The sequence below is a fragment of the Myotis daubentonii genome, chromosome 8 (genome assembly GCF_963259705.1).
Source record: "Myotis daubentonii chromosome 8, mMyoDau2.1, whole genome shotgun sequence".
NCBI lineage: Eukaryota > Metazoa > Chordata > Mammalia > Chiroptera > Vespertilionidae > Myotis > Myotis daubentonii.
This window is the reverse complement of record NC_081847.1, coordinates 69634444-69649555: the sequence shown is the minus strand read 5'-3', so window position 1 is coordinate 69649555 and position 15112 is coordinate 69634444. Positions and strand designations below refer to the sequence as shown.

Genomic DNA, 15112 nt, shown 5'->3' with positions numbered 1-15112 from the left:
CCTTGTTCCAAGCCCGTGCTGGGCAATCATGGAAGGAACTGCAGAGATCACTCTCACGGGCTTTTTCTTCTGGTTGCACAAGTCAGCTGGGGAGTGCTGCGTCAGGGCACCACACTTTACAGTGGTTCTCAACCTTCCTAATGCCGCGACCCTTTAATACAGTTCCTCATGTTGTGGTGACCCCCAATTTCATTGTTACAAATTGAACATAATTAAAGCATAGTGATTCATCACAAAAACAATATGTAATTATATATGTGTTTTCCGATGGTCTTAGGCGACCCCTGTGAAAGGGTTGTTTGACCCCCAAAGGGGTCGCGACCCACAGGTTGAGAACCAATGCTTTAGGATTTAGAAGGTCCATGGAAGGTAGTAAATAATAAATGTTTGTGAACCATTTTCTGTGTGCCTCAAACTTTATGAGAATGATCTCCAGTTCAATAGGTTGAGTAAAGGGAGACGGGAAACAAGAGGAGGAGGAGAAAGAAAAGGAGAACCAAAACTGGTGGGAAAAGTAGCCAAGGCACAGGACGCTGTGGTCCCAAAATGCCAGCGGCGGAGTGTAGATCTTACTCATCTCGCAGGATGGACTGACAGGGGCAGAGCCATCAGAGCAGACAGGGAGGTCCATTAGGAGGACGCAGCAGGGTAGGTTGAAGACTGAGGCCCACTTTGGGGCTTTGTGTCCCCCTCTGACTCCAATCCCCTCCTGAGCTTTGGCTCTAAGACTGGCTGCAAACATGGATCCTTACAAGTGACTCAGCTGGGTTCCCTGGCTGCTCTGAGCAGAGGGTTCAGGGCCAGAGTGTCAGCGGTTTATTATGCAAACCACTGCTGCCCTCACCACCAGCAGCTGGCATTTCACAGGCATGCGTTCATTCTGCGCTTAATCACTTACAATGGCACCCATCGCTCCCAAGGTCTGTCTATTCAGTCCTCAAGGCCTGTACTGCATGCACTTTCTGTGCAGTTTGAAAGAGCTTGTCCTTGCCCCCCTCTCTCTCAGAGGCAAGAGAGAAGTATTTTCACCACGGCCCTCATTCAAGCCTCCCTACTACCAAGGCTGAGGTTTGGAGCAACAGCCTACAACGTCACCTGGAAGGCTGGGCACTAAGCGTGGGGACACATGGGGTGAAGAAGGTGTGTTCTTTGTAAGGTACAAGCACTCAAACTGTTCCCTGGCTGTGTCCCTGGCAGGAAGAAGAGAGGATGTGTTCATGGGGGTGTACAGTGTCTTTTCCTGATGGACTCAGCAGGCCCGAGCAGAAAACACTTTGTCCTGATGTGACAATCTGTGAGCATCTTTACCCAGCAGGTGTGTGTGGGGTGGAGGCAGGGTGGTTGAAGAGGAGAAAGGGGCCCTTGGAAGGTGGCTGAGGACTCTGGTTGGCGCTCTCTCAAGTCTCCCAGACACAATGAAATGAAGGCTTGTCAAGGTGAAAGTTCCCTTGGGCAGGAAGCCAGTAACAGAGAAAGAGCTGTTAGTAGGAAGTAGGAATCAGTTTGTACATGAAAGAGTATTTATTGAAAACATGTTACTGACAGGAAGCTCCTGGCTGCTCTCACATTACAATCTTGGCTCACAACTGGAAGTGTTACTTTTTTTTTTTTTGCTTCCAATTTTATAATCCCTCAAACATTCCGTCCTAGGATAGGTAGATCTTATATAAATATATATACACGTCTGTATAAGTATGGCCTATAGTAAAGAAAATATATAGTACACTCTTCATTGGGTAGTACCTACCATGCCAGCTACCAAAACTGAATGCCACTGTGTTCACATATGTCCAAGGAGAGAGGCTGTGCGTGTGGTCTACAAGTGCGGCAGCACCAGGAAAGGCCATTGGCACGCTGTGGCCTCCGCCAGCTCCCTGAAATCATGGCCAATGGCAGGAACCACAGCACTGGGATGGGAAGGAAGGGAAGCCAAACTTCCCGAGGTCTGGAAGGCCAAAGGAAAGCCACCTGGAGGGCTGCACTGCAGGTTAGGTGGGAGGTCTCTCCCAGAGGAAGGGAAACATGTAAGTGAGGGGAGGGGAGGTGACTCTAGTGACCTCACCACAGGCTAGGCCCAGGCTCCCCTGGCTCTCCCTGCAGAGTCTGGAGACTAAGAGGGTGGGACTCAGCCTTCATGTCTCTGATTTGCCAGGATGGGAGATTGTGAGCTTGTAGGGAGGCTTTTCCATCTGCCCAGACAACTGCGTGGGCAAGAGAGACCTGGTGGATCCCGAGATGAGATGTTAGTGCCGAACCTCAGCAGCAGCCGCATGTTGGCGCTGTTTGAGGCTGGAGTGAGCCCTCACAAAGACAACAAAAGCCTCTACTTAGATCTGAGACACAGGCACGGGGTCACCCAAAGGCAGTCTCTGCAAGGCTCTCAACATGCCCAGCCCTGTCCTCTGCAGGCAGCCTTTCCTGGGCCAGCTCTTGCCCACACGGGAGCCAGCTGACCACTGGGGAGCAGGCTCAGGAAGAAAAGGTGAGTGGCTGTTGTTAAATCCAGCTCAAAAAGCAGTCTCTTGGCCTGAAGAGCAAGGGCATTTGCTGTTCATTCCTCATGGCCTGAAGCCAGGCTCCACAGTGATGGGGAGGGCAGAGCACCTGCCTTCATGACTCATAGTGGATGGGGACCAAGAGGAAGCTCTGGGTGGTCAGAGGTGGCCTGAAGGAATGGTTGGCATTTACTGGCCACCACGGTCCCTACGGATTCTGTACAAGTAAAAGACAAGGCACCAGACTGTGAGTGTTTCTCCTGGGTCCCAAATGCCTTCCTGGGTGCCGTCGCCTCTGGCTCAGGCTCAGCCATAGTGATACACAAAGTCATAGCTGCTGGGCTCCTTGGGCACCGGTGGGGGCGCTTCCGGGATCTGGACGTTCTCCAGGTCCAGGAGCCGCAGCTTCATCTCCATGCTCAGCAGGGTGTCCAGGTCACTCTTGGTCAGCTCGCTGGACATGTCCTTCCCCAGAAGGGCACTGAGGCCGTCAATCCAGATGCAGTACTGGGGGAGCAAGGTGCAGAACATCAGCAGGGGCCCTGGACAGCAGGAGGTCCTGCCAAGGTCCTTTTCCTAGGACTCACTCTGGTCTCTTTTGGAACTACTCAGTGTAGGCAAAACTGGCTTGGGATAATAGCAAAGGTAAATTGGGAGCTGCTCACTTTCTTAAAAGACCTTTTGGGTTTTGTGTTGTTGTTTTTCTCAATGTCTCCCCATTCACAATACAGACCAGGCAAAGAGCCTGAGCTGAGGTGTATATGGGGTGGGTTTACTCTGCCTCCTATTTCAGTACAGTTAGTGTAAGAACACAGCCTGTGGTAAGTACCAGGAGGCTGACCTTTTGGCTTTTATGGGAGATTGACATTTAAACTCCCTAAGATAATATAAAATATGATTTTAAAAAATACAATTAAAGAACACAGCAAAACCAGACCTGAGAACTGAGGCATCAACTACCTGAAATTGCCCCTGAAATTAGTAATGGGGAAGGGAGAATACAAATTAGGTGAAAAGAACAGGACACAAAAGGAACCACTGTGGGACTCACTTTTGTTTTTAAAAAAGTAAACAAAAACAACAACAAAAACCCCACCCAGTCAATAAATGTTGAAATTAAGTACCAGATAAACTGAATTGGAAGGCCTCATGATGAGAGGGAATGACAGGGACCTCTCAGCCCTCCCTGGCCTCCTGCTCCATCTTTCTCTGTGCCTTTGCTCCGTCTCCCTCCCCACCTGCTAGTTCTTCACTTCCTCCCAATAAAGTTCTGCTGGCAGCTCAGGCCCCCCTCTCCCCCCACCCCCCCAACAGTCTCCTCTTCCAGAAGCCCCGCCTCCAGCTTCCTCTGATGGCTCAGAGCTCCCCAGACACGTGTGGTCTCAACCGCAGTGACTCAGGTAACATCTGGTATCTCCCAGGGCTACAATTGAAACTGCGAGCCAGTGTCAGCAGGACCAGGGCCATCTGGCTTCAAAGCCCAGGCCAGATCTACTACATATGGCCAGGAGCCCTGAGGAGGGGCATCTGTTAGGTTCCCTAGGTAGGTGGCCACAGAAACTGAAAAGAGGAAACTTTTCCTAGTCCCAGCAAATAAGTTAGCCCTAGTTGGCCCTGTCTTGCTAATGACAACCTACAGCTACTGCTGAAGAGTGACCCGGAGGGCCCGGCTCTGGGGAAAAGGACCCCGGGTGGCAGACCCTGTGTCAAACAGCCTTCATGACAGGCTATGGCCTCCTGCTTTAGGGGGACAGGACGTTCCCGTTGTGCCCGCTTCTGCCCTCTGGCTGAAGAATCGCAGAGAGGGCTGGGCTGTGCAAGGCAGCGTCACACCGCTCACCTCATACTTATTAGGTGCAATGAAGTTTAAGGTCTCATCGGGGTCATAGAGGATGGAGAAAGCCAATTCCAACACCTCCTGAAGGAGAAAGGTTTCCGTTAGTGGAGCAATCGACTGGCCTGGGCCCTGTACACCAAGATCTTGGCCAAAGTCCTGGTGAGTTGGCACCATCACCAAATATGCTGATTCATATGTGATGCCATCCAGCCCCAGGGCACGTGCACAAAAGTGGCTGGAGATGGGGCCCAGTGGTGACTGATCAACCTGAACTCACCCCTCCCCACCCAAGTCACGCCTATGATGTGGTGATACTTTTAAGATTGGAGAGAAGTTATTACTCAATACTCAGAAGCTTCAGAATGTCAGAGTCCATGACTGTGTATTACTTTAAATATGTATCTTGGTAATTAAACTGAAAGGTGTTAACAGTTTAAAACCACAACAATGAAAACAAATTGTGGCCAAAGATAGGGAAATGTGAGCATCAATAACATAACTATAATGGGTTGAAAAAAAATAGAATTTGCTTAAACCCTGAGTTCATAATCATACTGGAAAATAAAACAAGACACATACACATAATTGGTCACTGTTGGATGATATCAGGGAACTAACTCTAGGTACACACTAGGAAAGAATCCAGCATTTACCCTCCTTTCTTACATAAACTGTACCACTGGGAAACCAACAGTAGGTGACAGCAAGTTTCTCTTTAGAAAAGTAGTTCAGCTAATAAATGAAAAAGACGGGCTGCATTAGAATATCACTAGCTATCAAGCCTCAATTTACTAGCGGAACGAGGCATTGAGCATTCAGGGAACTGACACCACAAAAAGAGAGACAGCCACCTGGTATGTGTCTCTGATAGAACATAAGACCTTTAGGAAGTAGTCTTATTAAAAAAAAAAAAAAAAAAAAGGTCACACCTGAACTGGATCAAGCCTCTCGATCTCTCCCAGTGTACAGATCTGGGACAGAGGAGCAAGTTAAACTGCACTGTGGGGAGACAATCAGCAAATTTCAGACTCTGGGAAACTACCAAACAAGCAACTTGGTTCCTTCAACTAATAAACTGCAAAGAGAAATAAAGGTGGAAAAGATGGAGGGGGAACTTACGAATTAAGAAATTTAAAAGGTGCTCGCTTTGGCAGCACATATACTAAAACTGGAACGATACAGAGAAGATTAGCATGGCCCCTGTGCAAGGATGACATGCAAATTCACGAAGTGTTCCACATTTTAAAAAAACAAACTTAAAAGACTAATCACAAAGGGTAGCCTCTCTTTGGATGCTGACTTAACAAACAAAAGGGGGCTGAGTGTTGGTATGTCTATACGTATCGAATTTGCATATTTATACAGAGAAATTATGCTGTTTATAAAACAGTTGTGGGAGTTCAAACATCAATGGACTAGTTGACATTAAATAACAATTTTTCTTTCTTTTTAGATGTGATAATGCTGTTGTGATTATGTTAAAGGAGTCCTCATAATCTAGAGATACAGTCTACATACTGACAGATGGAATGATGTAACACAGGGTTTTCTTCAAAGGAACAAAGGGAGGAAGGGAGACACGTACTTTGCCATGGCTGTTGAGGCTGGATGATGCATATACGGGGGTTCTACCTATTTTTCTGTATCTTCAAAATTATTTTAATAAAACATTCAGGCATTAGAGAGAGACAGGATGCGAGCGAGAGCATGCACCTAAAAGACTGCCACCACCGCCTGTACCCAGGAATCCCTGTGACAGCAGCTCAGACTCAGGACTGCCTCTCCACTCACCTTGTTCTGTTTCAGAGCGCTTTTCTCTTTCATGTGGGGACAATCTTTCCCAGTGACAATGGCCTTGATGTCTGCAACAGGAACTGATCAATGAAGGGAATTAGTTTCTGGGAGCTTCATGGTGCAAGTTGGTCCTTGCTCGGGTGCTCGAAGGGAAGCCTCAGCCCCCAGACTCAAAGAGCTGTATCAGCTCAGGGTGTGTGGCTTTGTATTGTTCCCCCTCTGGGGTCACTGCCATGAACCATGGCCTGCAGGGCTGTGTCAAATCTGTCTGGGCTTTTGGATTGTTTCCCCAAGGCACGGGCCTCTGACACTCACCTCACTTTCACGTCACAGTAATGACAGTGACAACAACACCACAGCAAACAGCAGTGGCGGCAGCTAACAGTTTCACCTGCTACTGGTTCTAAGTGCTTTACATAGACTAGGCATTCAATCCTCTTATGAGGGAGATATGGTTATTATTCTGACAGAAGAAAAAAGGCAGAGAGGAGAATGAACTCAAAATTAATTAGAATTAATCAGAATTAATTAGAATTAGTGGCAAAGCCAGGATTTGAATCCAAGCAGTCTGCTCTTAACCACCACTTTTCAACTTTGTTTTGTATCACCCTTTACAATCTGCAAAGCCCATATCCCTCTGTGATCTCACCGAATTCTCCAAACAGCCCTGTGAGGGAGGCAGATAGAGATGACCTCTGACAGATGAGGAAACGGGTCCAGAGAGACATCTGGCCCAAGACCAGACAATCAGCCAGGGCTAGAACTCTCCTGACATCGAGTCCAGCTACCAAGTCACAGCAATAGAGAAATGAACCTACTTTTCTCCTGCAGGGATTCAAATGTCACCTCCCCTTGAGGGTTGTCGTCCAAGTCACCATAGTGCAGGACCTTGTGGTTCAGTGCCAAGCGGCAGTACCAGAAACGTTCTGGAACACAGGGGAAGCCAAACAGGTGAGCAAGGACAGTTCTGGGAAAGGCCTGGGCACACATAGGCAGAGGATGCTGTGTTCCCCGCCTGCTCCCTGCAGGGCCCACCAAGGCAGGCTCCCTCCCCGTGGAGTGGCTCTGGGCAGTAGGACCGCATGTGCCCCAGGCCCCTGTCACCTTGCCTTCGGCGATTCCCAATCTTCCGGAAGCTGCTGCCCTCACAGAGCCGGTTCAGACGCTGCTGCTTGATCAGCTCCAGGATCTCGGGCTGGATCTTCTCCCTCAGCTCCCTGAGGTGGCCATGTGCCGGGGAAGGAGGTCACAGTGAAGCTTTGGGAGGAAGACAGAGTGGGGCTGGGTTCCCCCACCTTGCCCCCTACGGGATGGTACTTACACAATCGGCGGGGACTGGAAGTCATCCTGGCTCATCCTTTCGGACTGGCGCAGCCTCAGAATCTCAGAGTAGCTCAGGCTGCGCAGTTTGCTCTTGAACTGATCCAAAGAGTTGGGTTTGGAGGGCAGAGCACGAGTGATCTGCTCTCGGACGACCTGCATAACCTAAGGGGGAAGGAAGAAGGCAGCCAGCTCGCCCCTGCTCTGCCACACAGACAGGCTGCCTCTGGGCACCAAGGCTTGGCCTGTGCCCGGGTCTTGAGCACAGCAGGACTACAGATGTGTGCTGGGGAACAGAGCACCGACATGCTAAGGAACACCTTCTCGGGTGGTTATTAGGACAAATGACTGATGGTGACAAATGCCTTATTTCTCATACATTTCAATTAGTCAACGGTGTGGAATAAGCATAGGTTTTTGGAGTCAGAGAGGAATGGATTCAGATCTTGACTCTGTCCCTTCATCTGTTCCTTGAATAAGTCACTTAGCACTCTCCCCCTACAGTTTAAAGGGAGAGAGAAAGACACATCTTCTGATACGTGCTGCCTGAAGGATTATGAGATGCTATATGGAGGCACAGTGCCTGGCACACTGTGATATGTTCAAAAAAATGTGTTACTTCCCCTAAAACAACAGTTAAAGGAAAAACAGAATATCACACTGCACATCCGGTCAGCTCTCCATCAATGAAGGAAAAATCTACAGGAAAAAAGGACTACAGTGAAACACATAAAAAATGGTCATCACTGTGTGGTGAAATTATAGCAAACATTTTCTTCCTTATACTGAATATACTTAAAAGTTCTTCCCAAACTTTTTACAATGAGATGATCAGCTTCAAAACACTCAAGTCTAGAGTACCAGCTTTTGAGGGCCCTGTGTGTTTCACCGAGATGGGTACTCAGAAAGCATGGAGGAATGACTTCTGAGTAGGTATCCATGACTTGCATATCATGCCAATCCACTCCAACCTCTCCCTGATGCTTCCAGTGCACAAAACAGCAACAGTGCCTGCACACAGTAAGTGCTCAGCAACCACAGCTATTACTGTGCTTATCCTCCTGGCCCCTAAGGAAGACAGGAGGGGTGAGTCTGGCTCCAGGGGCAAATGAGGGGCCCAGGGCACCAAGGGGAAGACATCTGCTCAAGGTGACAGAGGAAGCACAACCAGAGGGGACAATGCCTCAGTCTTGTGATGTATTGCTGCACATCAGGCTGGTTTTCCAGTTCAGGCATTTCCCCGGCTCTGGCCAGCTGTCACAGGCTGTCAGGTGATGGCCTCAGCCCATTGGACCTCAGAGCTCTGTGACACTGACCTTGTTGAAGTCCTCAGCTGTTGCCCTCATCTCCTTCCAGGTCTTGTTCAGCAGCTGGATGCAGATTCCAAAGAGCTCTTCAAAGGCTCGGTCGTGGGTAAAGAACATCGGGTGATAGTCATTGCGTCCTTCGTTTGCTATGGGAGAAAAGAGGCAGGAAAGGGTGAGCTGGGTGCTCATGTCCAGAAACTTTGGATACTCTGCACCAAAGTCCTGAAGAACAAAACCATGATGAGGACCAGGGCTAGTGATGAGTGTAGGAGGGGCCGTTCCCAATTCCTGAGCCTTTTTCTCCAGGGCACTTGCTCTTGGTCCACCTCTGCCCTGTGACAGACTCAGCCAGTCCTTGCACCTGGGAGTGGATGGTGGCATAGCTTTTGAACATGTTCAAACTGCCAGCTTGAACAAAGCAATACCCAAGACTCCCATTAACAAGGATAAGCTGATCACAGTTCACTCAGCCCCCAATTACAGGGCTGCTGTACAGACTTACGTAGTTCCCCAACCTGGAGGATTTCACAGAGCATTTTGGTAAGCTCAATTGCACTGCGGCCGAAGGGGCATTCATGTTTGTCTTCGCGGCTGCTGTTCTCTAGGACGATCTGGGGAGGAGAGGAAAAGGAGGTGAGGGAGGAGAGGACTAGGGAGGGAGAGGAGGGAGGCCAGAGATGTGGTACCAGGGCTGAGAAAGCTGGCCCCAGCCTTTACCCGGATGTAGGTGTCCTGATGGACTTTAGCCAAGTACAGCATGTTGTCCAAGGCCAGCATTCCAGGAGGAGTCTGCGTAAAGTCCATTGCTGGGTTGATATGGTTCTGCAGGAAGAAGAAACCTGATTTTAGACTTGGCGGTCTTTCTGTGTGCGGTGTCACCTGAGGGGAAGCCCGTGCCCCTCATCTGAATGCTGCTAGCGCTGCAGACCTACATCTATTGTAGCTCTTTCCGTGCCCGTCGCTACTATGAGACTGTGAGCCCTTGACCACTGGGCTGACTCACCTTGTAACCCCAGCATACAGCACACTGCTGGGCACTGAGTAGGTACATAATAAATATTTAATTGAATTAACTCCATCCTCAAGCTGTATCCTATCACAAAATACCCACGCCTACTTTTCAAAGAACCTCGCTGCTGTGGTGAGAGGCCTCCTCTCCATCCATATGGCTGACCTCCCGGACCTGCTTACAGATGGCTTTTTTCCCAGGGCCAAATGTTGCACATAAACTTGTGACTCTGCCATTGCATAAGCAAACTGAGCATCAAGGCCCTCCAGCTTCTCAGTGTCATCTACTCCAGGGCCACTGTTATGAAGCAGGGGTGCCCAGGACTCACTTGGGTGGGCCCTCTGACTTCCTGTCAGAGCAGAAGGCCTGCACAGGTCTGTGCTTTGGGAAACTTACAGTAAATCCCAGCATTTTGTAGTCCTTGGTATACATGGCTTTGCGTTTTTCAGTCCCACTCCCGGGGACATTGCTCGGGTCAGACTCTGCATCAAATGCAATCCTCCTCAGTTCGAATATAATGTCTCTTTGAGCCTGAGGTGAAACAGACAGCCAGCAGGTGAATCAGCTAACCAAGGGAAGCAAGGAAAAGAGTGGGTGGGGCTTGGGCAGAACTCTGGCCCCAATGGATCTCTGAAGAGGCATCACCTCTTCCTTAGCAGGACAGAGGTGGGCTTGGCGCAGAGGGTCACCAGCGGGAAGAGGACATGGGAGGCACACAGCTAGATTTCTCAGAGCAGACCAAACCGTTTGTGCAGACACATCTAAGCAAGGTCCCTGGCACACAGCAGGTGCTCAGTACACAGCCTGAGGGTGGAGCGCAGCCCATCCAACAGCACATAGCTTAAGCCAGCGAAGCTCTGCCCCACTTAGCACCTACCTGGTCATTGGGGTCCATCTTGGTCATCATCCTTTCTTCCAGAAGGTTAAAGGTCAGGACTTGTAGGACATATAGTTGATGGGCCATCTCAGTTTTGATTGGGCGGTTCCCTCGGATCACATGCTGGAAAAAGTACAGGCAGGGAGCAAGGGGCTGAACTGATTTTCTTTTACTAAAAAGTCACATCCATGCTGGTGAAAAAGTACACTGGGCAAGGAACAGGGCTTTCCTCCCACACACAAGGACTTCGTGTTCTCGAAGGGGATGGAGCATGAATAGGCTTGATTCAGGCAGAGAGGATTCACTGCAGGCCAGAGGGCACCATCCTCTTCTCTTACCCCACTAAGACTATGATATGGGAGCTCAGCGGCTGGACCTTATTTCAATCAGGTAAGTAATTACTAGTTTTTGTTTTTTGTTTTTGTTGTTGTTGTTTTTACTTTTAATTTGGACTAGACACATTTCAAGTGTTCAACAGCCACCTGTGGCTAGTGGCTACCAAATTGGACTGCAGGTCTAAAGAGATCCAAGACAATCCAAGACGATAGCTGGTGGGCACGGAGAAAGACTTGCTTGTGGAATTGGACAGTATGGTTGTTTGTTTTCCCTTAGAAAAATAAAATGTTTTGGTGAAGAGAGGCTTTAGAAAAGATCATTTTCTTTAAATGACATGGAGACCCCTACATAAAAGGGGGGCAATCTAATGCTCCTATCCAGCCTTCCTCACTCGCCCCTCCCTCCTTTGTCTCCTACAACTGTCCTTTTCTCTCTCCTCCCTGTGCTGTGTTCCCATCATGTCCCTCTCCCTCCTCTAACTTGTTCTCCCTGCTCTCTTTCCATGGCCCTGGTCCCCCCTCAGCTCATCACCTCCTCCCTCTGTTCCTCTGATGCCTAACCCTCTCCTATTCTCATGCTCGCTCTGTCTTTCCCCATACGCTCCGGGCTGAGCAATGCTGGTTATGTTCCTGTCTCAAGCTGTCCTGTTCTCACTCCCACAAGAGCCTGCTCTTTCCTGCTTGCTTCCTGTATTTCTCGCTCCCCCACTTTATCTCACGACCATCTTGAATCCTGTCACTCTTGCTCTTTTCTCGGCCAAATGAGACTCCTGCCCAGTTTCCCTGTACCCTTTGTGTTCTCTTACTCAGTCTAGTTGTGTCTCTAGGGGCCTGTGCTGTCCAATGGGACAGCCCCTGGCCATATGGGGCTACTTGCATTTAAGTCACTTACAATGAATTTAAGTTGAAAATTCAGGTCCTTAGTAGCACTAGACACATTTTCAGTTCACCAGGCACATGTGGCTAGTGGCTGCCACCTGATGGTAGGGTAGAAATGGAACATTTCCATTATCACAGAAAGTTCTATCAGACAGCTCTACAGAGCTTCTACTCTAGATCAGTATCTTTTTCGAGCTCCCTCTCACTTCAGATCAGCTCTCTGGGGCCTGCTCGGCGGGAGAGCAAACTTATTAGACCCGTGAAGTCCACTCTGGTAGCCTCTAGCCATATGTGGCTGTTGAACATTGGAAATGTGGCTAGTCCAGACTGAGACATGCTGTCAATGAAGGCACACCAGACCTCAGAACCTCTGTATGTAAAAACAAAATGTACAGTATCTCATTAATGATTTTCCTATTGATTATATGTTGGAATCATAGTGTTTTAGATAGACTGGGTTAAATGAAATGTTATTGAAATTAATTTCCTCTATTCCTTTTTCAACATTGCCACTAGAACATCTATAATAATAAAAGCATAATATGCAAATCGACCAAATGGCGCAACAGCAGAACGACTGTCCAGACGACCTTCCAGACGGACGAAGCCAGGGCTGCGAGGGCCGAGCCCCTTGCACCAATTTTGTGCATCGGGCTTCTAGTATCAAATAAAATAAGTCCCTATATTTTCATTGGACGGCACTGCTAGGCCTCATCTCCCCACCGTGAGATGCCAGAGTGCTTTCCCTTCCTGTCTCTTTCTCTCTCTAGCTCTGTACAGCCCAAACAGTAACCACAAGCCACATTTCAATTTCAATTAAATTTAAAAAAATGACAAGTTAAGTTCCCCAGTCAGACTGGATACATTTAAAGAGCTCAACAGCCACGTGTGACTAGTGGCTACCATTTGGGACAGCACTTCCACAGCTGCAGAAATTTCTACTGGACAAAGCTGCCCCGCTCTCTTGCTACAGGGTGTGCTAACGCCCTCATCCCTCCCTTTGTCCCATGTGCTCCCTCTCTGTCTCTCCTTTCAGCTCAGTCTCTGTCTGTCTCCATCTCCCCAAGCTGACTTTTTCACTCTCTGCTCTCCCCGTAAGCTTCCCTTCCCTCTCTCCCCAGACTCTCTTTGCCCAGGCTCTCTCTGTCACTGCTCTACTGTCCCACTGACACCTCTTCTTTGCCCCTCACTCTGAGCCTCTTCCTTTCTCTATATTCCCCCACTCTCCCACTCCAATTTCTCACCACCTGTCTATCCCTACTCCTTCCGCCTCACCTCTCCAGAACTCATAAACCACTTTAAAGAGAGGTTAAAGTTAATGTGATGTTGGTTTTCATTCATTTAATCCCCTTTCTCAAACTCAGACACATCATTGTGGGAAGGTAATACTCTAGCCATCAATGGCTTAAAGAAGCACACCTCCAGTTGGGGAGTTTTACCTGACATCTTATTTGCTGTCAGATACTTCCAGGCCTATGTTCTTTGGCTGGACTCAGTTAACCTCCTGGACTTAAGTGAGCATGCATACCATTTCCTAGCAGACTATCTAAGTCCCTGACACTGAACTGTCTTCTGCAGTGGAATCTTAGCTTGTCATAACCTCACCCAAGTAAATAAAAAGTCTCAAAATTCATTAAATTTCCCTCACAAGGGCATCCTTGCTCCCACACATGAAGAGGAACGTGGATGAGAAGGCGTGGGCACTGTGTGCTCTCCATCACTTGCAGGCAGAGTGCTTGAGCATTTGCTCAGGTCCCTCCTGTGGGCTGCCCATGGGCTGTGACCAGGGAATGGCCAGTAGGCACGAGCTAGTTCTGCATAGTGAAGTCTGACAGGCTCCTCGTGTTTAGATCAGCTGATCACTGGACGTCACAAGTGCTCGGAGCTTACTTCTTGAATCCTTTCAGCTGTTCTATCTTGTTCGCAAAGAAACTGCCAATATAAGCACAGCACTTACCACATGCCAGGCACCCTGCTAAGCACTGTATATATATTAGCTCATTTAGTTCTCACGTCCAGAGGAGCACATCGAAGCCCAGAGAAGTTAAGTGAATTACTCAAGATCAAAGATTTGGCTAATAGCAGAGTGGGTGCTGGTGATTCCAAAGTTCATGTTCAGAATTAGTAAGTCTTTCACACTTGACTCCGAATTTCTTCACTGTACTCTCTCAGTACTCCCTTGTTTTTGACAACTGATAAAATGGCCATCTTTTAATTTAGATCCTCGGTTCTTTCCCGCTCCCACTGTCCCCATTTCCCACCTCGGTTCCCTCCCACCCCACTTCACCACCCTGGGAACAAGGAATTAGACCTCTTTCCAGATGCCTCCCCCTCCCCACCACCTCCTACTCTACTTTCCTCGCTAACACCCCCGCCCCCCCCCCCCCCCCCCGCCCCCGGGAAACAGAGATTTTGGAGCATGATCTTTCTAAAATGCTAGTCTGGTTACTTCATGATCCTGGTTAAATCCCCTCAACTGCCCTTAGGAAAAAGACTAAGACCCTACTTGATCTGGTCTTTGCTATCTGCAGTCTCACCACAGATCTGCTCCCTGCTTCACCCTCTACCCATCACACACTCCGTCTGGCTCCGGGCCCCACCCCCACTCCTTTGCTCTCTGGTCTGCTTGCTTGTCCTCAGCCTCCCCTGAAGACGGTCCTGACACCTCTCCTCCAACACAGGACTGACTGCCCTCCTCTGAAGTCTCCCAGACACGCATCTCTACGGAACCGGACCACAGGTGCCATGACCACTCGTCTTTCCTACTGGACTGGAAGTTCTTCGAGAGCAAACACACTGTCTTATTCATCCCTGCTGGTGCCCCACACACTCAGGTTTATGACCTGTATTAATTCAACGAGTTACTTTCCTTTTTTGTGCTCATTTTAACACATTCCCTCTAGATAAACAAGTTTGGATCTGCCAGACAACAAACAGTACAGCTGGCCTCAGTGTCTCCTGTGAGGCTCTGCAATCAATCCCTGGTGGGCCAGCAGCCTCCTAGAGACAACTCTGCCTATAGAGGATTACAAAACAGCTTTTCACCTTGAGAGTGCTTAGTGCCTATTGGTAAGTTCTCTCTGAGTGCCCAACCCACTCAATGGTAATTTCAACAATAATACAACTATAATAATGGTAATAATTGTTATTAATAGTAACAAAACAACAGTAACAAAATACAGCTTGTTTCGGAAACTTACATTTAGGATTATGGATCGAAGGTGCTTCTGTGCAAATGCATTGGCCATGTCCTAGTGAG

At 48.7% G+C, this 15112-nt stretch overlaps 1 protein-coding gene and 2 non-coding genes across 7 annotated transcripts in view; 1 reads left to right on the top strand and 2 right to left on the bottom strand.

The window, feature by feature from the left end:
• Positions 1–1502: 1502 nt before the first annotated feature.
• Positions 1503–15112, bottom strand: part of ELMO2 (engulfment and cell motility 2) — a 35872-nt gene continuing 22262 nt past the window's right edge. For 4 of the 5 annotated variants that reach the window (XM_059706866.1, XM_059706867.1, XM_059706868.1 and 1 more), the window contains 12 exons: positions 15054–15104; positions 10640–10762; positions 10159–10293; positions 9471–9575; positions 9256–9364; positions 8763–8899; positions 7448–7611; positions 7231–7343; positions 6945–7052; positions 6124–6206; positions 4336–4413; positions 1503–3002 (listed from right to left, as the gene is read on the bottom strand). In XM_059706866.1, coding sequence (XP_059562849.1) covers positions 2802–3002; positions 4336–4413; positions 6124–6206; positions 6945–7052; positions 7231–7343; positions 7448–7611; positions 8763–8899; positions 9256–9364; positions 9471–9575; positions 10159–10293; positions 10640–10762; positions 15054–15104 — 1407 coding nt within the window. In that variant the 3' untranslated portion in view covers positions 1503–2801. The remainder of the gene's footprint in view (positions 3003–4335; positions 4414–6123; positions 6207–6944; positions 7053–7230; positions 7344–7447; positions 7612–8762; positions 8900–9255; positions 9365–9470; positions 9576–10158; positions 10294–10639; positions 10763–15053; positions 15105–15112) is intronic. The other variant, XM_059706870.1, reaches the window with a different exon arrangement.
• LOC132240379 (small nucleolar RNA SNORA51) lies at positions 3202–3333 on the bottom strand. The gene has a single exon (XR_009454297.1). It is a non-coding gene; the product is annotated as a small nucleolar RNA SNORA51 (small nucleolar RNA).
• On the top strand, positions 5471–5577 carry LOC132240443 (U6 spliceosomal RNA). The gene has a single exon (XR_009454333.1). It is a non-coding gene; the product is annotated as a U6 spliceosomal RNA (small nuclear RNA).